This window comes from Odocoileus virginianus, chromosome 4 (assembly GCF_023699985.2).
Source record: "Odocoileus virginianus isolate 20LAN1187 ecotype Illinois chromosome 4, Ovbor_1.2, whole genome shotgun sequence".
In the NCBI taxonomy this organism is placed as follows: Eukaryota; Metazoa; Chordata; class Mammalia; order Artiodactyla; family Cervidae; genus Odocoileus; species Odocoileus virginianus.
This window is the reverse complement of record NC_069677.1, coordinates 65,544,474-65,571,877: the sequence shown is the minus strand read 5'-3', so window position 1 is coordinate 65,571,877 and position 27,404 is coordinate 65,544,474. Positions and strand designations below refer to the sequence as shown.

Here is a 27,404-nt window from a genome sequence, read left to right as displayed (position 1 = left end):
GTTATTTAATTGTAAACAGTGGGCCATGTGTTGAAACTAACGTTTTAAAACATAATGAAATAGAATGGAAAAATTACCAGTTTATTCTGCCTCATGAGTTTATTCTAAGGAAAAGTGTCTTTCGGTGAAACTTTACGTATTTTGTATGTTCAGATACCCTGATGTAAGATGTATTCCTTGTGGTGGCTCACAGTCAAAAAAAAAAAGCTTGAAAGCCAGTAATATAGCCCTATACCCTCATTTCATAGGTGAGACAGTTGAACCCACAGATCTGATCTGTCAGAATTTACTTAGCTAGTGATAGAATCTTTGGCCTTCAGACAACTCCAAGACCAGAGTTTTTTTTTTTTAAAACTATGCCGTGAAAATGTCATTTGCTCAGTTGTGTCCAGCTCTTCGTGACCCCAGGGACTGTAGCCCGCCAGATTCCTTTGCATGGGATTCTCCAGGCAAGAATACTGGGGAGGGTAGCCATTTCCTTCTCCAGTGGATCTTTCTAACCCAGGGATCGAACCTGGGTCTCCTGCATTGCAGGCAGACTCTTTACCATCTGAGCCACCAGGGAAACCCGTGACATGTCATTTAATGACATCTGCCTGTGGGCTTCTTTGACCTTCATTAAGGTTATCTCTCAGTAGATACTTTAATGTTAATCTAAAACTCAAGGTACTGATTCCAAGCAGGGTCAGGATTCTGGACTAAAACTACTAACATCTCCATTTTGTTCATATGCTTCTCTTTCATTGTAGGCCCATTAATTGCAGTTTTTTTCGATCACCTGCTCCCATTCTGGGTCATGCCTCAGTAAATGCTCTGCTTTGGAGATCAGGCTCCATCCCAGTCTTGTGTGTTTGACTGTAGGGGAGAAGGCAAGTGTGTTTATTTTCCCAGTTTTGTAAGGTATTGTTTGTCTGGTGGAATGTTGTATCAAAGAAACTTGACAAAAACTTGCACTGTTGGAAAAGTAACAGGACTTGCCTTACCCTGTGGGCTGACTGTAAATGAAGGTCAAGTGGTGGGTGTGGCAGCAGCAACAGCTGAGGCTAACTGAGCCATCACCTGGCAGGAGGCAGCACTTCCTGGATTGATAGTGGAAGGGAGGGGTAAGTGTGTGTGGTAGTCCAGATACCTGTAATAATAGTGTGGTGCTTGCACAGTTGCTAAGTTGTCTGACTCTGCGATCCCAAGGACTGTAGCCCACCAGGCTATGTGATTACAGTAGTATGTGCTTTACTGTGTTACAGAGCAGCCTCCCCTCGCCCCCAAAATAATTTGATTTCTTTGAAATTGACTTTTGAATTTGCAGCTTTAGAATTAGTTTTATTAAAAACAGCTTAAAAAAACCCTCCTGTCCTTAGTAACATCTTCACTGTGGTGTATCATCACATTTAAAGACCATTTAACGCATTTGTTTTCCAAACAATTTTATTACAGTGTGCCAAAGTACTTGGCAGTACAACTGTATGAAAAGGGGGGAAAAATCATGTGTACAATAATTTTTAAAAGTGAAGGTTACTCTTGGGAGATATCTATTCCCCTTCCCCTCCCCCTTTATAGACTTCTAGCATTTCCATTAGGATGAAGCCTTTACTAACCTAGCATTTTTTAAAAAGAAATTGTGTCATAAAAGAAGAACAAAATTTATTTTGGAAGATAAATTCATTATTTTCTAATTAGGCATTCATTACATTGATTTTGAAGTAAAATCTGTCGTCTTTGACTGCATAGAATAACCATTGTTAACATTTTCCTATGTATACAGTTTTTTCAAATATATAAATAAGTGAAAATGTACAGTTAGCTACCTGGTTTTATCACTTAAAATTTAAGGGGAGTGGTTTTTACCTCTACCTCTTTCTTAGAGGTTGATGTGTTGGGGGTATCCTTGGCACTCTCCATCACCTCTTTGGGGACCATCCACACACTCTGCTAGAACTTAGGTTTCTGGTGGCTTTAGGTATGGTATCTATGTGGGGACTTATAAACTGCATTTCTGCTCCCTAAGGCTTTTTGTGTTCTTATAACCTGTTGGAATCTTTAAAGGTTGCCTGTCGGAAATCTTTAGTGGGCTGTTTCACAGCCACCTCTTCATGTAAATCTCTGTTGTCCTCAGGCTCCTTAGCATCATGTGCAGACTATTTGCAGTCTTGGCATATTTCTCTCTTGTCGTCTACTATTCTATGTACTTCTCTCCCATCACTTTTGGGCCTGTTTCCTAGATTCTGAACCCCTCCTTCCTTCACCTTGACCTAGTTACTCTGTTGTCAGTTTTGACAGCCTGATCGCTGGTAAACATTTTTGAATCATTTTTTGCCTTGAGACTGTGTCAAGTGCTCCAGTGTATCCAGTGATAACTTTTTCTAGTAGAGCATTTATGCTTTCATAATTCATTTGTTAGGCTGAAGCTTCTTATTCACATCTTACTCCTCTGGAATTCCCTAACACCTAACCTATTGCTTGAACTTAGTGGGAATGTAGTAAAAATTGATTGAATGAATGAGCAGTATTGTGAAATATTCCCAGACTAATTAAATGTAATTAGTCTTCTGCAACACTTTTTAGTGTCTTTGGTTTTAGTATATCATTGCATAAAGATTTACTCGATATTTGAGCATTTTCCTTTTTGTTTTTTCCTACTACACTTGTTGGATTTCATAGTTTAGTGTTCAGAAAAAGTTTCCATTTAACTTTCTCATGGGAGACTCGGCTGAGTTTGATATGCCTAGGTCGTGCATCTGATTAGAATAACAGGACCAGGGTTATTATCCGGTCTCCTGTGTCCTGTTTTATTGCTCTGTTTAGCTTCTTATGGCTCTTATGAGAACTTCCTAGAGGCTTTTTCTTTTTAAACTTATCTGCTCTCAGATTTAATGAGGGTTTATTTAATAGTGTCTTCCTCTCCCTACAGGTGCTATTTAACTAGTAATATTTTTGAAAAGAATTCTCTGACTTTTAACAACCTCCCCGTATCTGTTTAAACTTTGTTACTGAGCCATTGGTGGAGCTGGTGCTTAGGTACAACTTACTCCTAGTGTTTGCTGATGCCATGCTAAGGAATAGACCCTTGCCCACAGTGAGGTACTTTTCTTTTGGCAGTTTCTGGCCTATTGTCACTGTCTGGCCCGTAAAAAGTGGTCCTTACTCCTACTCCATACTTCTCTAACCAGTCTTTTTCTGATTCTCTTGTTTCCTAAAGTATGTTTCCCAGGCACTGTGTTTGGCTTTGTTTTCTCTTCATTTTCTTCATCTCAAGACAACTGCAAAAATTACTGACAGATTTTACTTCTTGGTTAACATCTCTCAGATGCCAGTTGCTTCTTGCATATCCCATAAATCTGAGAGAGAGGCTTAGACAGCCTCACTACCTTATCAACTGATAAACAGAGCTCTTTCCCCTTCTTCCATCGGAGTTCTGAGTTACTTCTGTGTTTGCAATTCTTGAAGACTGTCACTAGGCACAGTCCTACTTCCGTAACATTTTTAGAATCTCTTGGTGACCACAGCTCCTTACCACTGCTGCAGTTAATCCGGGAATGAATTTACTCTGACCTTCTCGCCACTCACTCACCTCACCCCATCCTGCAATATCTTGTGAACACACACACATTCAGAGGAAGCCCAGGGTGCTTGTTTTTCCTGGCATTCTTAATGCTAACCACCTGTTGCAAATTGCATAGCCCTTAACATTCCCACCAACCCTTACCCACTTTTTAAGGATCTGGCAGTGTCTTTTCTTGTAAATTCTCTGATGAAAAAACATGAAGGACCAGATGAATTGAAGATCTTTTGTAACTTTCTTTCAAAATTGTTCCAAGTTCAAATGGGGCCTTGGCTCTCCAACCTTTATCTGCTGCTGAAAAAGAAGTGTAGTGTTGTTGACTGGGGAAGGTGGGTTCTTAACTTCTGGTGCAGTCCCAGAAAGATCCAGGGCATCAGTTGGAATTACTGTGATCTAAACTAGTACAACCTCCCTGTTTCAGATTAATTTCTAAGGCTGCAGCTTTGATCAAGGTACTCTCCATATCTCAGAAGTGTTTGGATCCCCACTGCTTTCAGGTTTAAATCAGTTCCAGATAGCCTGGTATTCCAGGTGTATTACATGTTGGCTTAGAACTATATTTCCAACCTTAAATAATCTGTCGTTTTATACCACATACCCCACATACCACTGTGTCATAGCCAAATGGCTATATCTAAGGCCCCTGGGCCTGGAGTGCCCTGCTCATTCCCTCTCCCGTGCCATTCACTGCATCGTAAATTCTCCCCTGATTCCTGCATCTAGGGCCAGCTCTGCCACAAGCCTTCTCTGACTTGCCCAGGTGAAAAGGATACCACATTTATCATCTGTGACACCTAAAAACTTTGTACCCTGGATCAGAGTTGTTTATATATGTTGCTTCTACTAACTGGATGTTCTCACGGAGCAGGACTTGCAGGTGCATGTTATAGCCCTACAGCATCTAGCACATAGTAAACACTTTTTTTTTTTTTTTTTTGATAAATTGTCATTTAGTCAGTTTCCACTTGTGATTCACCTATTTGTTGGGCTAAATGAAGTTGAGAGTATTGTGGATTAATTGACATAGCTCCATACTGTGAAAGTCTTGTTTGTGGAGAAACTTGTTCATAATTCCCCTCAGCTCACCATGATTCTTTATATTCCACTAAATTTCTAATTCATTTTGAGTTTCCAGATAGGGCATTATAGTCAAAGTGAGCCTATGGGCCATATGTATTTTTACTTGATAAGTTTAGAAGTTTACCAGTATACTGAGATGATCAGACCTAGGACTCAGAATATAGACCTGAATTAGAATTCTACGTTTCTGTCTAAGCTTAGATAAGTTGTTAAAAAAAAAATCTTTTGGTCTCAGTTTCTTCTTTAAGGGAAGAGCTGCATGAGATAGTTTCAGGTGTCACTTTGGAATGAAAAACAAAGCCTTATGAACTGGAGGCTGCAAACTTTTTCTTCAAAGGACCAGGTAATATTTTAGTCTCTGCCAGCCAGGCAGTGTCTGTTACAACTACTCACTTCTGCTATTAGTAGCTTGAAATGGCCTTAAACAACATGTAAACTAGTGGCCTAACTGTGTTTCAGTATTTTATTAAACGGAGCAGCTGAGATTTGCTGAGCTATGCTTTAGAAGTTAGTGGTCAGTATAGGCTAATCCAAGAAAACTGAATGGGGTCTTAAATGTGTGAACTCTTGGCTTTGTTCTTTTCATATAACAAAAGTCACTTCATTATTTGAATTTTTACAGTGAGTGGTCAGTAAGTCCACTCTTATCCTCAGTTTCTTCCCTGGGTAATCATTGTTACCTATGATACTTTTTAAAACATATGTGGCATATCCTTTGGATAAAAGTCTGACAGTTTCCTATAAAAGTAAATATACACTTACCTCATGCCCCAGCAGTTCTAGATATTTACTCAAGAGAAATGAAAGCATATGTCCACAGAAATACATGAAAATATTCATAGTAGCTTCAAACTGGAAACAGCCCAGGTGCTCAGTAGAATGGATAAACAAACCAGTGTCCACAAAGTGGAATACTACTCAATAGTCCCCCCGAAAAAAGAACAAACTACAGATAATGGAAAACCTGAGTGATTCCCACAATTAGGCTAAGTAGAAAATAAGCTTTACTGAAGAGAAAAGTACTGTATCATTTCATTTTTTTGAAATTCTAAATCAAGCAGTACTTACCTATGCTGGAAAAAAGCCCAGAACAGTGCCTGCCTCTAGGATGTCCTGGGGATTGACTGGGAAGGGGCATGAGAGAACTTTATAGGGTGATGGCAATGTTCTGTATCTTGATAGCAGTTTGTATCATAGAGGTGACTGCATTTGTCAAAAATCCATGTTACAGTACTTTGGAGATTCGTATATTTCACTGTAATTTTCCCCTCAGTTTTAGTTAATATGCATGTTGAAGTGTTCAGGGGCTAAGTGTACTAACATCTGCAACTTGAAATGCATAAAAAAATAGATGGTAATTATTGAATAGATAGGTAGTAAATATGTAGAGTCTAGGTGAGGTTTATGCCTGTTCACTTAATTCTTCTAAAGATTGTACTTGTTTAAATATTATTACAAATTTAACAATCTTTTTATACACTGTTCCCGACCACTTATCCCAAAGTATATCGAATGATCAATCATCGTTTCCTCACTGATTTGAAATGCCAACTTTTTTACCTGCATTTTACATGGATCCTTTCTTGGATATTGTGTTTTGTTACTAATCTATATCTTTGTTCCTTTGTTATTATCACACTGTAATATGTAAGCTCTATGTAAGCATTTGTAAAATAAAATATAATGTGTGAGACTTGTGTAACTACTGGCTATTTAGTTTTGGTGTCTGGAGAGTGCTAACCTTATAAAGATTTAGGTAATGCATGAAGCATCCAAAAGAGATAGCTTATGTAAAGAAAAAGAATCTATTTTTTGAAAATTGGGAGAACTAACTAAAACCATTTGGATGTGGTATCTCTTTTAGGAATAGAGAGCTCTGTTTATTGTTTTGTAAAAACTTCTGATTTGCAAATGTTTATTTTCTCACAAAATCATATATTTCATTTATCCACTAGTTTACCAGCTGGAAACTGGTTTTATTGATCAAATTAAATGCATTTGTTTCCATTAACTTGTGATAGTATCTTAAATCTCTCTTACTTTCCCTTAAATTTATTTTAGTCTTGAATTTAAAACCTGACTTTTTTTTTGTTAGTCTTGGGTTTTTTTAGTGAGTTCATATAAAGCTATGGATTTTCCTTTGTGTTCTGCTTTGGCTGCACTATTGTTTTGTATTTTGAATATTTCATGTTTTGTTGTCTTTTTTTTTTTTTTTTTTTAAATTTTTATTAGTTGGAGGCTAATTACTTTACATCATTACAGTAGTTTTTGTTATACATTGATATGAATTAGCCCTGGATTTACATTGTTGTCTTTTTAATTCAAAGGTTATGTAGGAAGTCCACTTTGTAAATTTTGTCATACTTTCTTTGTTGCATTGGATTAGTTTTTTCCTCAAATATTTGGTAATTATTGGTTCTCTGCACCTCTTCTTTGTATTTAGACTTTCCTGTTACAGCATTCAGGGATGAGGCAGAGGTACCCAAGAACTGGTTGAGGTATGGAGATTCCCTCCACTCTTTGAGATGTTTACCAACACATCCAATACCTTGGCCAGTTTTTAAATCCCAGGCCCCCGCCCCCCGCCCCATGCTCCCTGCTCCTGTTAAGAGTAGATGGTGCTGCTGCTGTTGGTAGTTGATGGGCACCAGGGTGGGGTGTGTGCATGTGTGTGTGCGCGCGCGTGTGTGGGTGTGTTTAGTTGATGGGCACCAGGGTGGGGCGTGTGCGCGCGTGTGCGTACGTGCGTGCGTGTGTGGGTGTGTTTAGTTGATGGGCACCAGGGTGGGCCATGTGTGTGTGTGTGTGTTTAGTTGCTGGGCACCGGTGGGGGGGGGGGGGGGGGTCGCAAAGTTAAACTCACCTGGCTGCTCTTGCTGTGGAGTCCTCTAGTCTTTGGTCCAGAGCGCCCTCCTGTTCTCAATTTTGGTGAGCCAACTTGCTTTTTTCTGGGAGTCCTTCTCTGATGAAATCCTTTCCTTCCTCTTCCTGTTAGAGACAGTTAATTCTTTCTCTTTGTTTATATGTCTGTCGCTTGTAACTGGACTCTTGGAGAACAGGAACAGATACCTTATTCCATGTAAATTTTTGTCACCTGAAGTAACACAGAATGCTTGCGTGATGCCCTTCAGAGAAGGGGAGTTTTGATTGCAAAAGATAATAGCTTGAGGCTCCCAGGGAGAGCAGACCGGGTAAGGTGCCACATGCAGAGGTACTGGTCTGGGTGTTTCTCTTATTGGTAGGTTAATCTTAGGCAAGTTATTTAATCTTGTTTAGTATTTTTTATACTACCATATTTTTTTTAATAAATATATAAAATTTGAGTGTATGTGTATATACACACATGTATTTTTAATTATAGAAATAGTTCGAAGGCAAAAAGAACAGGGCAGCACAGGATGAGATGGGTTAGATAGCATCACTGACTCAGTGAACATGAATTTGAGACACCTCCAGGAGATAGTGGAAGAGCCTGGTGTGCTGCAGTCCACGGGGTCACAAAGAGTCTGACTGGAGTTAGCGACTAAACAACAGCAATGTGCTAATTAGTTTAAGAAAATTCTTTCAGCTAGGAACAAATGATTTTTAAACAAGTGGTCCTGGGACAGCAGGAAATCGATACGCAAAACAATGTAATTGAATTCTTTCTTTGCTGTTATTCAGTCGCAGTGGTTTTGGAGCCCAAGAAAAGAAAATCTGTCACAGCTTCCACTGCGCCCTATTTTATTTGCCATGAAATGGAAATGATAAGACCAGATGCCATGAACTTAGTTTTTTGAATGTTGAGTTTTAAGCCAGCTTTTTCACTCTTGTCTTTCATTCTTATCAATAAGCTCTTCCATTCCTCTTCACTTCCTGCTCTTAGAGTGGTAATGTCTGAGATTGTTGGTATTTTCTCCTGGCAATCTTGATTCCAGCTTGTGCTTCTTCCATCCTGGCATTTTGCATGGTGTACTCTTCATATAAGTTAAATAAACAGAGTGACAGTATACAGCTTAGATGTACTCCTTGATGTACTTCCCAATTTGGAACCAGTCTGCAGTCTGTTGTTCCACATCCAGTTCTAACTGTTGCTTCTTGACATGCACACAGGTTTCTCAGGAAGCAGCTAAGGTGGTCTGGTATTATCATCTCTTTAAGAATTTTCCAATGTAAATCCATGGCTAATTCATTTCAATGTATGACAAAAACTACTGTAATGATGTAAAGTAATTAGCCTCCAACTAATAAAAATAAATGGAAAAAATAAATAAATAAATAAATAAGGCAAAAAAAATAAAATTATTCATACTGTAAAAAAAAAAAAAAAAAAGAATTTTCCACAGTTTGTTGTGATCCACACAGTCAAAGGCTTTAGCATAGTCAATGAAGCAGAAACCCATGTTTTTCTGGAATTCTCTTGCTTTTTCTATGATCCAGCGGATATTGGCAATTTGATCTCTGGTTCCTCTGCCTTTTCTAAATCCAGCTTGAACATCTGAAAGTTCTCGGTTCCAGCTTGTACATCTGGAAGTTCTTGGTTCTCTCTTCTTCATACCATGTACAGAAATTAACACACAGTGGGTCAAAGATCCAAACTTGAGCTAAAACTAAGAATTCTTAGAAGAAAACATAGCTACAGGTCTTCTTAACTTTGGCTTAGGCAATGGTATGTTAGATATAATACCAAAAACCAAGCAACCAAGGAGAAAAGTAAATTGGACTTCCTTGTAATTAAGAACTTTTCTGCTTTAAGGGACACTCTCATGAAAGTGAACAGACAACCCACAGAATGGGGGGAAATAGCTGTACATCGTGTATATGACAAAAGACTCATGTCTGTAATGTATGAAGAATTGTTAGAACTTTCATAAAAAGGCAATTCAGTATAAAAATGGACCAATGATCTGAATAGATAGTTCTCCAAAGAAGACACAAATGACCAATAAGCTCATGAAAAGATGCTCAACATTAGTCATTAGGGAAATGCAAGTTAACCCACTAGGAAGTATTGATAAGGATGTGAAGAAATTGGAATCCTGCCAGTGGGAATGTAGGATGTTAGAGCTGCTTTGGAAGACTGTCTAGCACTTAACTCAAAATACTAACCAGGGTTACCATATGACCAAGCACTCATAGTGAATGAAATGTGAATTATACCTCAATAAATAGCTCCTTATAAAAATTTAAACTTAAAAAGGACTTTAAATTTGTACTTGTCCATATAGTTGATTTTTTTAAAAAGTTATACCTGCCTTTGCTTTAAAAAAGGTTTTTTAAAACTGTAAGCAGGTTGCTAATTTATTTACCCAGGGTAAGTTGTTTCTTATCGAAATTCTTTGGAAATAAAACACAGTCTTTCTGGTATCTAGATAACTAGAAAGTTTGAGCAAGAAGTAGGGAGTCAGATCACACAGTCTCAAAGTGTGTTGAGCAAGAAGTAGGCAGTCAGATCACACAAAGTGTGTTGAACGAGTGTGCATTGTCCAGGCCTTGAAGCCTAATAACTTCCTTTGCTCACACTAACCAGCACTGAGGCAGATGTGGCACATTTATTAGGTCCCCGCTGCCCTACCTGTAACTGACCTGTAATTACCTAGTCTCTGTGACCCCATGGAGGGCTGTTCTGTCCATGGAGTTCTCCAGGCAAGAATACTGGAGTGGGCAGCCATTCCCTTCTCTAGGGGATCTTCCCCGTCCCAGGGATCAAACCCAGGTCTCCTGCATTGCAGGCAGATTCTTTACCATCTGAGCCACCAGGAAAGCCCTCAGAACTAAAGATTAACTGTGTGTTTGCTATGTGCTCATTTGCTTGTTGCTTTTATAAATTTCATTTATATTATTTTTCCTGGAAATTGGAAATCAAAATTGAAAATGGCGTGATAAGAATACTTTTAGATGACTTTAAAGCACTGCTAAATAACTAAACTCTTAGCACTTCTGTGTTAAATTTTTCCAGTTTAGTATTGACTTCATCAGTTGACAAACTCCTGTGGCCTCAGACTGTCTGTTTTTGTTAAGTGACATTTTGTTGGAACACAGCCCCCACTCATTACATTTATGTATTTGTGCTCTGGCCTGCTGTGTAGAGGAATTTATCTGTTAGTTCCTACAAAGAGACATATCTGAAAGAATGGTTTTTCTCCTGTATCTCATTAAACCAGCTTTTGGGCTTTACCTCTTTGATTTTCCCTTACAGTAAACTGATCACTTCTTTGAGGTTGGTCTTCCTTTGTTTTTCTGCAGCAGGATTGCTCTGTGTGGTAGGGAAGTGCTGCTGTCTGGAGGTGAACATACTGTGCTCCTTTCTTCCTTCTGTCCTTTCGCTCCCTATTTTGGCCTCCTGGTAATTGGGGCAGTGGGAAGATGGGGAATGCCAGTCTGAATTAAGATGAAATTGCTTTAACTGTTTTCCCCTAACAGTTTTCTGGCCTACAGGTAACAAATGAAAGTTATCTAGCTTTTGCCACAATCTGGGGTCACAGGGTCTTTTGAACATCACAAGAATATTGTGCAGCCACAGTGTTCTTTACTGTTGCCATATCTGGGAATTAATTGAATATTTTTTGATCTGTTTTTAAATGTTTAAATGTAAATGTGTGACGTTAACAATGTATTGTAGCATATAATCTTGATGGTGACCACTTATGATGTTAGATCTTTGAATATAGACATTTGAGAAGAATAATTCTAGATGTTCACAAAAGAAATCACTGGCTTGGGATAGATTTTAGTGTTTCCAGATTGTGAAGAAAAAAAGGTTAGGCCCTTTGTGTTGAAACTTGTGTGTGCCAGCTCTTGCTTCGTGCTTAGCAGTGGAGTTGTCAAGTCCCACTGGTCAGAGTGCCTGTTCTGGTCTTGTCCTCTCTGCACATTTTTTGCATGAGGCTTCCATTCAGCCAGTATTTCCTAAACTATTCATTGATAGCCATCTTCATGACTTGCCTTCTCTGCATGCTTAACTCAAATTTATGCAGATAATTACTATGAAATACAGGGTTGATACGCTCATTCTTTTGTTTGTCACATACTCATAAAGGGAATTTATCCAACCTGAAATCATCTTCTGTCTTTCTAGAGGGCATCAAATTCATTTTGGGAAACACTGCCTCATGTGCTGGGATTTTCAAGCTGTGATCTTGAATCAGTATGATCTGTGGAAGCTGCTTATATTTGGAAGTATCAGAGGAGAGGAGGGGATCACAGGATGGGTGGGTGCTGCCTGCTGAAATACCCCTTGCTTGGGCAAATTCATAATGTTTGGAATATGAAGATACTTGGCTGTGTGCATGGCAAAGCTTGGAATCCTAGCCTTGCAATGGTTGGTTTGTTTTTTCACCTTGGCCTCGTTACACACAGGCAAACACACACAATGTGTATATCTTCAAGTTTTATGAGTTTTGTTTTCTTTTACAGGTTTGATCTTGCTCTTCTACTTAGTCTTTTATGGGTTCCTGGCTGCACTCTTTTCATTCACAATGTGGGCCATGCTTCAGACTCTGAATGATGATGTTCCAAAATATCGTGACCAGATTCCTAGTCCAGGTAATTATGTTGTGATTATTATGGCTTCTAACAAAATTGGATTATATTTTATCTTCTCTGGAAGTCTATATTATACAGCAGGTAGGAGATGTTAAATTTCAGAGTCAAATAATGTGAAAGTTGTAATTTTGTTTAATATTTACATGCTGATATTAAGACCTTTAATATTTACATGCTGATATAAAGACCTTTAATATTTACACAGTGATACAAAAACTTGGCTGATAAATCTTGAGTCTTTTGCCAAGGGTAAGCAGAAATAAATATTGAGAGTTAAAGTAAAACCATATTGATGAATATAGTTCTGAGTGATGTTTATGAGTATTGAGTAGCAGTTTCACTTTGTCCTGAGTAATTTACTTATATGTATTTCAGCTGTAGCTTGGGTTAAAGCATTGGTCTTATAAAATACATGCTTTATAGTTTTAATTGCTTAGTATGGAAAATTATAAGAAGTATTAAATTATCTATTAATAGAGAATAAAATGAGTGTGCACTTAATATGTTTATTCTCTGTTGATTGTCTTATGGGAAAAAAAATTCCTCTATTTTTGTACTTTAGAATGTACTTTAGTACAGAAAAAGATCTTGACTAGAACACTTACTTAAATCACATTTTCTCCCTCCCGTATTTATTCCTTTTAAAGTTTGTTTTTGAATGCCAGCTCTGCCTTCATTGTTGCGTATGGGCCTTGTCCTCACGCTGCTGGCAGTTTTTGTGGAAGTAGGTAACAATAAGGCACAGAGCCCCAGTATAGCTGATTCCCACAAATATGAACAACTTCCTGAGATTGTAGCAAAGGGATGGCTCTCCATGGAGGAGTACAGTTTGGCAGCAGGCAAAGTGGGCACACAAGTCAGGGAAGGTGGGAACCTGCAGGAGGTTTCTGTCCCTCACTGTTTCTGTTCCAGCTGTGATTTGCCCCCCCAGGGCCATTCTGGGGATATTTTTGGTTGTCACAACTGCAGGCATGCTACTGGTGTTGCTGAACATCCCTGCAATGCATGAGAAACCCCCCACAAGAAAGACTCATCCAATCCAGAATGTCATTAGGACCACGGCTGAGGAAGTCTAGTCTAGATCCTTGCTCACTGCATGAACTTCTCAGCCATAGCAGCAGCGAGAATCAACCAGTTTCCCCAACCAGTTTGTTCTGACGGCTTTTTTCCTTTGTCTGTAGCTGATTTTTATCAAAATATCATGAATAACTCTGTTAGTCTTTATGACCATGTATCTAGAACCAGCTTTATGCTGATTTTTTTTCCTCATCTCTCATTGTAGCCCTGTTTTCTTTCTCCCTACATGAATTCTAAGATAATTCTTTCTCTTGCTGCCTTACTATTGATCATAAGCTGATATATTTCAGAAATATTGAACCATTTATAATTGCATGAATAATATAAGCAGTAAAGTGTGTTCAGTATGCGTTTAAGTATATAGTTTTAAACTGAGTTCCTTAAATATTCAGAAAATGTGAAATGAATCAGAAGTTTTATAGTTTTGCCCTGGGATTTTAAATTATGTTACCTCACAGGATGCAAAGATAAGTGCAGCACGTTAATACAACCATCCTGTGGGTGTGTTGTTGTTGTTCAGGCTTTAAGTTGTGTCCTGCTCTTTGCGACCCTGTGGACTGCAGCACACCAGGCTTCTGGCTGTGGGCATAACCCCCAGAATACCTGATCCCTGAAGCCCTGATTTATGTTTAAGTGTGCGTAGTTAGCTCCCAAAGAGAAGCTAAAGTTGTGATCATCTAAATCCAAGTGATCTGATATGTTGAAGTAGTAACTGAATGCACAGTCTAATTGGAACTTTTTTGTGTACATATGGAATAAGACTTGCTTTGCCTTTTTGAAACATTGATTGTTTCTTCATTGGCTAGCATCAGATTGAGTTTAACTCAAGACCCTTGCAAATCAACACAGGCAAGCATTTAGGATTTGAAAGACATAGATTTGATCTAATATGAATTGGATGTCTGAGAAATTTTAATGAAAACTAAAATAGCCTTGGTTTTTGTTTATCTTCAGATTTAACATAAGACTTTTATGTATAGTAACTGATGTATGGGGAATGTTCAGTGACTAGTGAAAATTTTAGGGTTTTTTTTATTTTAAGCCTTTTGTGAAAGACTTAAAGTAGAACTAATGCTTTTAAATCGAGGAAAGCTTAAAGTTGGAAGCCTGATTGTGTTTGTTGCAGATAAACATGCTTATATTTTCTGTTAATAAACTCATGCAGACATATTCTAGAGACACAGTTGTTGATTGCTGATACGAAATTGTTGGTGGTTATATGCCAATTCAGTATGAGAGAACTACATTTTAGTTACAGAGCAGTGTTTATTATTGAAAGAAGAATATTGAACTATAGATTTTAAATTGTATAGTCCTCTTTCGTTGAATAAGGTTCGCTTTCTTTATGAATGTTTCCATAGAGCTGTGATTTCAGTGACAAAAGTGCTTAGACTTTGATCTGCTAAAATTTTCTCCATATATTAATGACAAATTGGCAAACCCTAAAAACACTGAATAGAAAATGAATGTAGAAAGTACAGAGTAAAACTTGTGTCTTTTCACTAAGGACCAGAGCAATTCTAAGATTCAGAGGTGGTTTCTAATTGGTATTGTCTGAAGTGACATTGAAGACTTTGGGATTCTTTCCTTTCAGATGTCTTTTTGTAGTCAGACATAAGTGGGGAGTTCTTGGTGGTTCTCTCAATCTTACCTGTGAACACAAGGTCCACATAATTTATTGAGACCTTCCTTTTTAGAGATAAAAATGTAAGGAGAAGGAAAGAGAGAAGGGAATTTGCTACAGTTAATTTTCCCCATTTTCTCTTATCTCTATAGGACTTATGGTTTTTCCAAAACCAGTGTCTGCGTTGGATTTTTCATTTAGCCTGTCTGATTCAGAATCCTATCAAGGGTACATTGATGACCTTAAGAAATTTCTAAAGCGTAAGTATGATTTTTTAGAGTAAGGTAAGAGATTTTAGTTGTTACAGAAACTAGTACCAAATTACGATTACTTTTAAAAACATTGTTCTTAGAGTTCTGCCTTTTTCTCTCTTTCTGCTAAAGAGAGGACTGGGCAAGTAGAATTATGATTATTCATGAGGAATTTATGATTATTTTATATTCTAAGTTCTGGAAAGCATGGAGATCTAAACCTAATGGGTAGTTGATTTTATTTATTTTTTTAAATCTACCCTATATAATAAGTACATGAGTAAGTCCATTGAGGCATAACATTTATATCTGCATTAAATCAAATAGCATTTGACTAAAGAGCAAAGCTATATTATAAATCTTGTCTTAAGTATTTGGGTCTTTGGAGCCAAAGTAGTGCTTGTGTAAGGACGAGGAATGGTGTTTTATCACTAAAAAAAGTCTTACCAGTTGTGAGTTTTTCGAAGCTACTGATTTGTAAAGCTTTCGAATATAGTCCAGTTTTCTCTGCATTTTGCTTTCCCTAACTCTGTGGTATTAGCATTTGAATGAATAGGCAGCTCTTCCTCAGCCACTCTCCCCTGCGTTTGCTCCTTAGAACGTGTAGGACGCCATTGCCAAGATTACTGATGAAGCTCCCTATATCACCTTCTCCTTTGCTGGTGTAACTTGCCCTATTTGTCTGCCTCTTGGGACTTCCAGTTCACCGACCCCTTTTATTTTATTCCAACCTCTCCACTCTCAGCTTCTCTGCTGGTCAAGCTTATCAGTTCCATAGTTTTTCATTTCAATTTTATAGAAGCTAGTACTCTAAAATCCTCTGCCTCTTAGTCCATTTGCAAGTCGAAGAAGCCGTGTAATTCCTAGATGGAGCCCTTCCTTTCAGCCTGCCCTCTGAGGACTAAGTAACACTGTGAATATTTGATCACCTCCCTCAAATGGCCCCAGTCTACTGCCTGGAAGACCTGCTGAAATTCTCTGAAGGGATTATTTCCAACCTCTACTCAAAACTAGCTCCTTACCTCCTCCACCCTTTAACTCACTTTCTTCATATAATCTGGTTTCCTGATTCAAGAGAAAATAGAAATACTCAAGAGGAAACTCGCCAGGTTTCTGCAGCTGTGATATTCCTCTTGCTCTGGCAAGGGAAGCTGCCCTTCCTCTTATCTGTGTCCACCTATCCACTCTCACTGCCTCAGAAACATTGTGCTAATTACTGATCTTTTTCGTATACATTTAGCTTCTCTGTTGGATTCCTTCAGTCAACATGCAAAAATCCTTAGCTCCCATCTTAAAAACCTTTTGAATCCTGTACCTTCTAATAGCTACCTTCCTAAATCTCTTTTCTTTGATAGTTAAATATATACTTATTATTTAAATAGAGATGTTTTGTGAAAGTATAATTCATGGTTTAAAAAACAAATAGTAAAGAAAGCCCTATAATTAGAACAGTAGCTCCCTGCCCTACTCCGTTCTAGCTGCAGTCCTGTTTGTTGCTTTATTCAACAGAATGTGCTTTTTTTGTGTATGTTAAGCACTCTAATTTCCATCAGTGAACAAATGAAAATTTTCTGAGTTCCTGGAGTTTTTTATGACCTAGTGGTATTTTAGGAAGTAATAAGTGCTGTGAGGGAAAATAAGGCAAAGAAAGGAAATAGAGTTAAGAGAATCACAATTTTAAACAGAGTGGCTTGGGAAGGCCTCATTAAAAGGGGAGTGTTTGAGGAAAACTCTGAGAATGAGGGAACTAGCCCTGTAACTGTCTAGCAGTAGGTGGGAAGGCCCCGAGGCTTACAAGGTCCAGTGTGTTAAAAGTTCGTCAAGGAAGCCAGAGGGGCTGGATGGAGTTAAGTGGGGAGAATGTACTAGGGGGTTGAGGTCAGGGAGGTCTTAGAGGCTGTTGCTCAGTTCCTTGACTTTCACAGCGAACAAGATGGAAGTTCTTATGCAGAAAATAACATCTCATACAGATTTTTAAAGGATCACTCAGGCTGTATTTTGAGACTAGATTCTAGGTGAGGAACCAAGGAGGCTAGTTAAAAGCCCATTGGAGTCACCCAGGTGAGTGGAGATCATGGCATGGAATTGGAACATTGGAGGCTGTGAAAAATTATCTGATTCTGGATATATTTTCAACAGGAAAGAACTTCATTCTTTTGAACTTTTTCTTACAAAATTTTTCTTCTTTATTTTTTTAATTTAAATTTTATTTGTTTGGCTGCATTGGGTTTTAATTGTGGCGCACCAGCTCTCTCATTGTGGCACACAGGCTTAGTTGTTCCACAGCACGTGGGATCGTAGTTCCCCAACCAGGGATCAAAGCCCTGCCCCCTGCGCTGCAAGCTGGGTTCTTAACTTCTGGACCACCAGGGAAGTCCCCTTCTTATCTTTAAAAGTTTTATTTTCCTGCTAGTTCTTGATTTACCACTTTTATACACCGTCTTTACTTCCTTTTATGTTAGATGAGGATTTTGCTCACATGCCTCAGACATCCCCCTATTCTCAATTCAAAAGTAATTGAACTACTAAGTTATTTTCATTATTGGTTGGCTTTTTATACTTGTCTTTACATTACAGTCTACCATCTGCAGAGACTCTTGTCTAACTTATATTTGTATATTGTCATATGAGGTATTAAGACCTTTTTGCTGCAAAACTCCTTCCTAAGTCTTTCGCATTGCTGCAGTCTGCACTGGTTTCTGTTCAGGCAACCACCCCACTGTCATTTGGGGACTTCATTTGATCACTTTTGAATTGGATTCACTGTTTCTTGGCTCCTGCTTTGTTATTCTTTATTTACTCTCTAGTTTTGGTGACATATGTTCTCAAATAACTTTGTAAGAAAAGATACATGAATACTGTTCCATGGTATATATACCACTGTACTAGTTAGCCATAAAAAAGAATGAAATCTTGCTATTTGCAACAACATGGGTGGACCTTGAGGTCATGATGCTACATGAAATAAGTCAAACAGAGACAGACACCAAATGATCTCACTTATGTGTGGAATATAAGAAACAGAACAAACAAGAAAACCAAACTCAGATCCAGAAAAGATGTGGTCGCCAGGGGCAGCAGGAGGTGGAGGAGAAATGAAAGATGGTCAGAAGGTACAGTCTTCTAGTTATACATGAATAAGCCCTGGGGATATAATATACAGCATAGTGACTGCTGTTAGCAATACTGTATTGCATATTTGGAAGTTGCTAACAGAATAGATCTTAAAAGTCCTCATCACAAGAAAAAGAATTTGTAACTGTATGTGAGAACAAGATATTAACTAGATTTACCATGGTGATCATTTCACAATGTATACAAATAATTTAAGCATTCATTGTGTTGTACACCTAAAACTATCGTTATATGTGGATTACATCTCAACTTATATTTCAGTTAAAAAATTTTAAAGATACATGGAATTCAAGTTTTTAGTCCTTTCATTTCTGAAAATGACCTCATTTTGCTTGTATTGTTCGTAGTTTAACTCAGTATAGAATTTTATCAATAGTTCTTTTGTGTCTGCATTTTTCTGTTCAGCAGTGTTTGTTTTTTGTTTCTGTGTTTAATTATATTTCCTTCGGTTCTAAAATTTTGTATTGGTGTCAGTTTCTGTAATGTCATTTTGCTGAGAACTTGATGGGGTCTTTCAGAATAAAGACTTGGATCCTCCAGTTGAGGAAACTATTGTTGAAAATTTCCTCACCTCACTTTTCTGGTCCTCTTTCTAGAACTCTTCTGTTAGTTGTTGGATATTTGCTCTCTTGTTTTCTCTCGTTTTCTATTATTTTATTATACTGGGGGGTTACTTTCAGATCTTTAATGTTCATCACCCCCTCTTCCCTTTTTTTAAACTTTGAATTGTCATTGTTGTTCTTAGGGATGCCTTTCTCATGTTTAGAAGATAGAGTCTCCTGTTAAAGGATACATTATCTTATCTGGGGGTTTTCCCCTATAAATACTAATTAGAACTTAACATTTATCTAGTTCAGATGATCCCTCTCAGGTCTTTCCCCCTCTGTCTACCTATACCTCTGTGTCTTCCTTTAGGCTTTCCTGGAAAACGTGGGGTTCTCTGGTTGCTCTCTGAGAAGGTGGCCTTTCTGTGTTCCCATCAGACCCCACACAGGGACGTCTTCGTATACTGACCATTTATCATCCAGCTCCTTGCACTTACCTAGGGTTTGTGTAGAAGTGGAAGTTGGCATCATACAAAAATGATCCCTGATGAACTGTGCCAACAGCGTATGTACAGGAGAGGCCCTTGGGGGCTACTTGTGTAGGCCTTGAATATTTTCTGAAGAATTGTGCCAGAAAAATAAAAAAAGGAAATAAATGTCAGTGTCTCTATATTCTGTTGTAAAAGTTTACCCCATTCCCCCTTACCCCAATACCTGAGTCATTCTTGGCTTTTAAATTGGTACATGGCCCCAAAGGTATCCTAATTTTTGGTAAATAAAAGAAGAAACCAAAAATTTTGAATTTTTTTTTTTTTTTTTTAAAGGGGTCAGCCACTGGTCTGGGAGCTAAGATCCCTCAAGCCTCATAGCATGACAAGCAGGCAGACAAACAAATTTTTAATAAATAGATAAAATTAACTAACTGGGCTTCCCAGGGGGCTCAGTTATAAAGAATCTGCCTGCCAATGCAGGAGATGCAGGTTTGATTCCTGGGTCAGGAAGATTCCCCTGGAGAAGCAAATAGCAACCCACTCTTAATATTCTTGCTTGGAAAATCTCATGGACAGAGGTGCCTGGTAGGCTACAGTCCATTCGGTTGCAAAGAGTCAGACATGACTTAGCAACTAAACAATGACAAAGCTAAATGTGTTTACTTTGAAATTTTGGTTCCTGTTTTGGTTGAATTCATTTTAGGTGACTTTTTTCTGGTACCAGTTATACCCACGCACTGACTGACTGTGAGGCGTTGTGCTACCATGTCTTGACTGTTGATTAGTGAGTGTCTTGCTGCAGCCTAAGCTCACTCAGGGCAGGGACCACAGCAGACCTGCTCACTGCTGTGCCAAGTGCACAACACACACTTGAAAATACTGAGTTGTCTGCCTCTCCTTTCTTCCCCACCTCCAAGTTGTAACCATTTTGCTCCCCTGTCACTTTGAATCTGTCTCGTTACCTCCACCTCTGCTGAAAACATCATTTGTAAGCTAACATTACCTTACATGGACCCTTTTACTGATCAGCTCTGTTGCAGGCCATTTAGAATATAGGTTGTAGCTCCGTTTATCTTTAGGCCCTTCGGTTATGATTTTATTCAGCAATGTCTTCCCCACTATGATAAAAAAGCTCCATAACGGCGGCTTCCATGCCTTTTTATTTCCTCACCATTTTACCTTTTGGGCATCGAAAGCATTCAGATAATGTTGTAGCCATGGCTGGTGCCCCCTAATGGTGACAAAAGAGATCCCTCAGTCATCCAGTTTGTACTGAAATTAAATAAACTGCAAAGCGCTGGATAGTTGTTAGAAGTTAAAGGAACAGACTTAACATTCTTTTCCTAAAATTTCCCGGTACGTGGCATGTTGTTTTGTGATTGAAGAATATTGTCCAAAGGGTGATACAGTTCTGGTTGTGTTTAAGGTCCTTTTTGACTGATCTATTCACACATACATATTTCCTTTTTAGCATATGGCTTAGAAGAACAGAAGAATCTCACAAATTGTACCAGTGGAGCCTTTTTTGATCAGAAGGGTCCAGAATACACAGCATGTCAGTTTCCTCTTGCCTTACTTGAAGCATGCAGTGGTATGGATGATCCCACGTTTGGCTACCAAGAAGGAAGGCCTTGTATTCTTGTGAAAATGAACAGAGTATGTACAAAATTTGTTGCTGCCGCTTTTTTCTAATTTCCTATATAGCTGAGAACTGTTTATTCAGCGCTGTTTCATTTGGTGGTAGCTTATAAGGCTAGCCGTGATTTGTCCTTTTGAAAACCAGTACAGAAAAAAACCACAGTGGGTTCATAAGTTAGTCATAAATTAGGGAGTAACACAACTTCAGCTTTTCTCTTTTGGAGCTAGCTACGCACACACAGGTAAGCGTAGATCAGGGCTTCAGGCATCAGGTATTCTGGGGGTCATGGCCACAGCATGGTTGTGTTAATGTGCTGTGCTCATCTTCGCATCTGGGCAGTAATTAATTTAAAATCCCATGGCAGATCTGTAAACTTTTGGCCTATTTAACTTTTTCTGAATAGCTTTATAGTATATGTCTATGTAATTAATAATAAAAATACAGATAAAATTTTATTAAAATGAGCGCAGCCAGTATTTTGCTATGTTGTCCAGAAGGGGTGCCTGAATTGTATAAGCACCAGCAAACCAAGAAGCTAATAATATTCTCTATGTCTAAGTAATAGTGTCTTGGGGTCATTGTGCAAAAGGAAGATGTTTTCCTTGCATAATGAAGTGATTGCCTAACCCTGTGCCTTGCTACTGTCTAAATGTACTGCAGAGTTGTGTTCCAATCCAGGTAACCTGTTGAGGCCTGCATGGTCTCTCCTGAAGAGTGAAATCATTCCTGGTACATTTATTCAGAGAATAGGCAGGTTCCTGAACAGGTGAAGACCTCTCAAGTTCTTCAGTATACACATCACTGAAGTCAGCATCCCTAATAAAGCTGAAACTGGAGTCTTCTGAAGCTGGCACTCCTAGACGAGGAGTTTCCCTTAGGGAGAGCCAGCTGGATGCTTAGGTGTCCAGACTGCCTTCCCTCCAGTCTCCTTCCCTTTCCTCTGTGGACGATGACAGATCTCTGATTATCCCTTGGCACTCTAGAGATCATTCTGAAACATTGCCTGACACATGGTAGGAACTCAATAAATGTTTTAGCTAGACTTAAGAATTAAGGTTAAAGTGGAGGTGAAACCAACGGCAAGGTAGGTGGGCAGGGAGGTGGGAACAATGTGAACAGCTATTTGAAGGGGACCCCTACTTTCCCTAGAAATGGTAGGGAGCTCATACATACCACATACTGTTAAATAAATAAAGTAGAAATGAGTGTTCACAGTCCACACAAGAAATGATCCTCATAGTCATACATAGTTGACTAAAGGGACTGATTGGTCCCATCTTTAAGATGGACTATCTGTGGAGAATTGATTCTAGAACTGCTGAGGACACCAAAATCTGGGACTGTGCAAGTTCCTTTTATAAAGTGGTGTAGCATTTGTGTATAACCTGTGCACATCCTCCTGTGTACTTAAAAGCATCTCTCGATGACTTACACTTAATCCAGTGTAGATGCTGTGTAAAATAGTTGTCAACACACAGGAAATTGAGTGTTGCTTTTTGGAATTTTCTGGAATTTTTTTGCTCAAATGTTTTTAGTGTGTGATTGGTTGAATCCACAGGTGTGGAACCCATGGATAGGAAGGGCAAACTGTAATGTGAAATAGGTGATCCAGCTTTTAAGATGGATTGAATTTATTCTCTTTAACAGGAATGCCTTTTGTAATTGCTGCCTCCTAGGAGTTTCCTCACAAAACCTAGATTAATGGAACACTTGTTCCCAATAGAAAACCAAGAGAAGAAGCTCTGATACCTTCTCCCATGGTGCCAAACTTCCAAGTTTATTTTCTTTGCCAGTATGTCCACTGAATGAGGAGGGTCTGAGACTATAGTTGCTGATAGAGGCAGAAGTTGGCAGGCTTGACAGGAAGATATCATCAAGCAAATGGGAATCAGTACTGAGATGCTGCATAGGAGTGTGGCAGGGCATCAAATCCCACTATAGTTTGTTCCAGAGTCACTGCAAGGACACAGATAGTTAATGCTCTTGAAATTATTATTTAGGCTGCGACACTACTTTTCTTTGGGGGAGAGTACTTATATTTTAGGGCATTCACATTAAAATGCATATAAATTATAAACTAAAATGCATATAAATTCAAAATGTCAAAAATCCTCACAAAATACATGGATAAATATCATTCACACAGTTAGTTATATCAACTACATACATGAAAGTAACTTCATTACATAGAGCTGAATGGTCCCATCTTTAAAATGTGATTCATTTAATGTATGTGTTTTATAGGTCTGAAATACAGTAGGGTTCTGTAGAAGCCTTATGGAAACATGGTCAGGTGGTGACCTAACATATTTTCATGAAGAACAGTTACTTCTTTTTTTTTTTTCTTTTTTATTTATTTTTATTAGTTGGAGGCTAATTACTTTACAATATTGTAGTGGTTTTTGCCATACATTGACATGAATCAGCCATGGATTTACATGTGTTCCCCATCCTGATCACCCTCTTCCGCCTCCCTCCCCAGAACAGTTACTTCTTATATTATGCCTTTGCAGTGCTTATTTGCATTAATGATGTCTTTATATAAATAATGAAATGTAAAGATTTCTATTATTTTAGGGGGAGCAAAGTACAATACTGTGTTTTGGTCAATTTTTTGATAACTGACTTAATTTTCTAAATTGCCCCAGTACTATAATGAGATAGATAATTGGTAAGATTATTATATTGAAAAGTCTGTTCTATTCAAAAGGCAAATGTAAAAGGTTTTAAGGCAGTGGCTTCCCTTATAGCTCAGTTAGTAAAGAATCTACCTGCAATGCAGGAGACCTGGGTTCAATTCCTGGGTTAGGAAGATCCCCTGGAGAAGGAAATGGCAACTCACTCTAGTATTCTTGCCTGGAGAATCCCATGGACAGAGGAGCCTGGCAGGCTACAGTCCATGGGGTTGCAAGAGTCGGACATGAGTTGTCAACTAAAGAGAGAGAATGTTCATCTGAACCCTCTTATCCCTTGTCCTCAGCAACAGAGGAGAAGGTTCTGTTGTACACTGTTGTGATGTTTCAATTAATCAATGTTTCTTTACCTTAGATAATTGGATTAAAGCCTCAAGGACAACCAAGGATAGACTGTATTGCAAAGGTTAGTATTCAGAAAATAACCAAATTTCTGTTGAAGTTCTAGTGTATCTTAAAAATGCTTTAAAAGTCTAATGAATTGTCATTTTTTTCCCTTCCCTGTCATATTTTAAAGTCGATTATAGTGCCATTCTTAGAATAAACTCCTTCAACCTTCTGTTTGCTAATGATAATGCGAAAAGACTTATTTTCTGTGTGCACTTGATATCACACTCTTTCCCTTTATATTTACATGTACCATATTTCATTGATTTTAAGATTCAGTTTCTTTTTTCTACCTGAATAACACTGAAATTGGGGCTGGCCTTATAATTGATAGAGTCTTAATAGTGTATAAAATTTTTTCTCTTAATAGTACATAAATTGGTGTACATTAGTGGCATCTGAGATTTAATGAATCATGATATCTTTTCCTTAAGGTAGAGGCATTATTTTGCTCTCTTATCCCTACTTTATTTTTTCCAGAATGCTGTGCTATTTTCATTTCATAATTTCTTTTGTTTTCTCTCCATGCTGCAAAGTGCAACTAAGACAAATATGTAAATGATGGGTAAGAGTTCTCAGGAGAAACTGTTAAGTTCTAAATTTAATTTTGTTACTGTGTAAAATATTAGCATTCCACCTCCAGTTAATAACGACAGAAATGTTATATTGAAATCGACAGAAATGTTACATTGAAATAGCTTCTGAAGTTGTTTGCCAAAGAAAACTGTAATCCTTTTTAATCATGAGTGAATTTCTTGTTTGGGCAGAAACTTGCTTGTGGTTCTCAAATCTGTTCATGCCTCAGAACCACTTGGAAGATCTTTTGGGTCCCAGTTCTGCAGGATCTAACTCAGTAGGTCTGGGGTGAGACCCCAAAGTTTGCATTTCCAACTAAGTTTCCAGCTGTTGGTGATGCTGCTGGTGTAGGACCCATACTTTGAGAACTCCTGCTTTGGAGTATCCTTATTGATGTATTTTGAGTTATGTATTCATTGTTGAGAATAGTATAAAAAGCCAGGAATTTTTGTGCTTTCTCATCTGGGTTGAAGTATGCATGTGCATACTTCACATGTATGCATAGGTATGTCCATAGGCAACTCACTGGATCTCCTTATGCTGTAGTCAGCTCAGTAGGAAACTTGGATAAAAAAATCAGAACCTCACTTAAAACCAGATTCTGTATCTGAGCTTGGTTTTTCTTGGTATACAGATCCTTCTACAAGTACAGTGAGCCTCTACTCTGCTGTTGTCTCTTAAGACGGAAGAAAACGTTTCAGCTACCTGACAGATTTAGGAAATGTATAACTCTTTGATTGCCTTTGCTTGCAAGTCTTTCCAAGAGAAGGTTCCCGAGGCCGGGTGTGAGCCCTCAGCCAGGTGGAAATGCCGATTTTATGACAGTGTTGTGTTTTCAGGGGCGTTTACCTCTGAAAGTGAGCAGACTGTGTAGATACACTTGAGCCAGTGAGTCTATGGAGCCAGCACCACCATGAAAGGAGAATGAACACACACACATACGCAGGCCAGAAGGGCAAAAGCTTTCCACTCCTTTCCCAAGGTTTCATTTCTGTAAGCCTGTGGCCAGTATAAACAACTCTCTGTAACTCTTCCCTTAGGGTTATAAATGGTTTTTTCTCCTTGTTTATCTGTTACGTTTCTTTTGCTTCTAGAATAGTTGGGAGAAATGTTAATGAAAAATTTTGGTCTGATGACTCAGGTTTCAGTCGCTGTCCCTTTTGCTTTGAAGAGTCGTGTGGAAAGTATATAAAACAATCAAAATAGAGGTTTTGTTTGTTGTGGAATATTTTTGTTTTTAGAAAAAATCACAAAATTGGAAGAAATGCTTATAAAATCTTGCATTACTCATAGGCTGGTTACAAAGGAGTAACCAGGTGGCATACATAAATTTTAAAGGTGTGGCTATGTGAACAGATGGAAACATTTATTGCATATGATCATATTACTGTTTTCCATTAGATTTGTCTATATCAAGTGTTCTTGGTGTAAATTCTTCAGTTGAATTACTTTTTATGTAATATATTTCTTTTGTCTTATATTCTTAACTTTGATCTGCTTTAATTGCTTTTATACAAGTTAAGAGTTCTAGAAACACTAAAACATGGATGATAGTACATGCTCTTAGAAGTGGCCTTTAATTTTAAAGAATGGTTCCTGCAAAAGATGTAATATTCATATTTATGTCATTAGTTTTTTTTATTCCCTTACAAAAATGAATTGTATTCGTTAAAGAAAATTTAGAAAAATACAGAAGGGAAAATTTTGGTCAATTTTTGCCCAGAGATAACCACTGCTTAGAACATTTGGTGTGTGTTCTTCAAATGATTTCCAAGTGATGATGATATAGAATAAACAATGCATTCATTTTAAATATTTATTTTGTTTTCAGTGGGATTTAGTGACTGCTAGTAGAAAACCATGACATGCAGCTTTACCCTAAAGTTTATTATTGTTCAGATATACCTTTTATTGTTTCTTAATTTCTGAATGTTTATTTTCACTGAAGATACAAAATGCAAGTTTAAAAGTCTGCCAGCTTGATGGCTTTGGTACAAACCAGTGGAGCAGTTCATTGAGCTTGTGGCCATAACTCTGAGCTTCAGTTCCCCTCTCTGTAATTGATTGCACACATGAAAGGGTTGTTAGGCCTAAACAAGGCAAATATAAACTGAGTGTTGCATCTGGCTGAACATACACACTGAAGTGATCAATAAACTGTAACCCAAGGAAAACCTTTTACATTTTGGGGAACATCTCTGTGTTTCTAGGAATTAAGCTCATATACTAAGGTTAACCAAAAGTAAGGTACAAAAACACACTAAAGTGACTTTTTTTCTCCTGTGTAAAATATTATTTTAGATTTAACGTTTTTTAAGTTAAGGAGTACAGCATAAGGTGGTATTTAAATAGTGGTTGAAAAAAGGCTTCTATACTTAGCCTTGTTACTACCTGTTCTTTTCACAATTTTTGGTCTGGATCATTAGAACTTGCCCCCCTCTTGGAGTGTCATCGCTTTAGGCTTTGCTATCTTGTCTATATTGCTTATTCATGTGTTTCTCTCACCCCCTACACATGTGCTACTTCACAGTGGTTCAGTGAAGTAAGCAGAGAGTAGGGGTTCTCTTAAGAGGAGATTCTTAGTTTTGCTATAGTGTTTCATGTTTTCTTTCTAAAGTAGAAATTAGTTTATTCAAATCTACAATTCAAACATTTAGTATTGTTTTATATTACTGCCTTGTGATCTTGCCACTGATTTTAATCATTTGGTGTCTTTGTCATCTACTCAGTATGTGTAAAGATACAGTTATTAATACTGGACCTATTTAGAATGTGTTATATGAGAATTTTTGTGAATTGGTCATTTTTCAAGAAGAATACTAG

The 27,404-nt window shown here is 38.0% G+C and overlaps 1 protein-coding gene across 2 annotated transcripts in view; it reads left to right on the top strand.

Annotated features, from left to right (window-relative positions):
- The window catches only part of ATP1B3 (ATPase Na+/K+ transporting subunit beta 3), a 34,734-nt gene that overhangs the window by 3,818 nt on the left and 3,512 nt on the right, over window positions 1–27,404 (top strand). Inside the window, exons 2-6 of one of the 2 annotated variants that reach the window (XM_070466660.1) lie at window positions 11,697–11,829; window positions 12,035–12,163; window positions 15,017–15,124; window positions 20,758–20,942; window positions 23,974–24,024. In XM_070466660.1, coding sequence (XP_070322761.1) covers window positions 11,826–11,829; window positions 12,035–12,163; window positions 15,017–15,124; window positions 20,758–20,942; window positions 23,974–24,024 — 477 coding nt within the window. In that variant the 5' untranslated portion in view covers window positions 11,697–11,825. The remainder of the gene's footprint in view (window positions 1–11,696; window positions 11,830–12,034; window positions 12,164–15,016; window positions 15,125–20,757; window positions 20,943–23,973; window positions 24,025–27,404) is intronic. The other variant, XM_020879312.2, reaches the window with a different exon arrangement.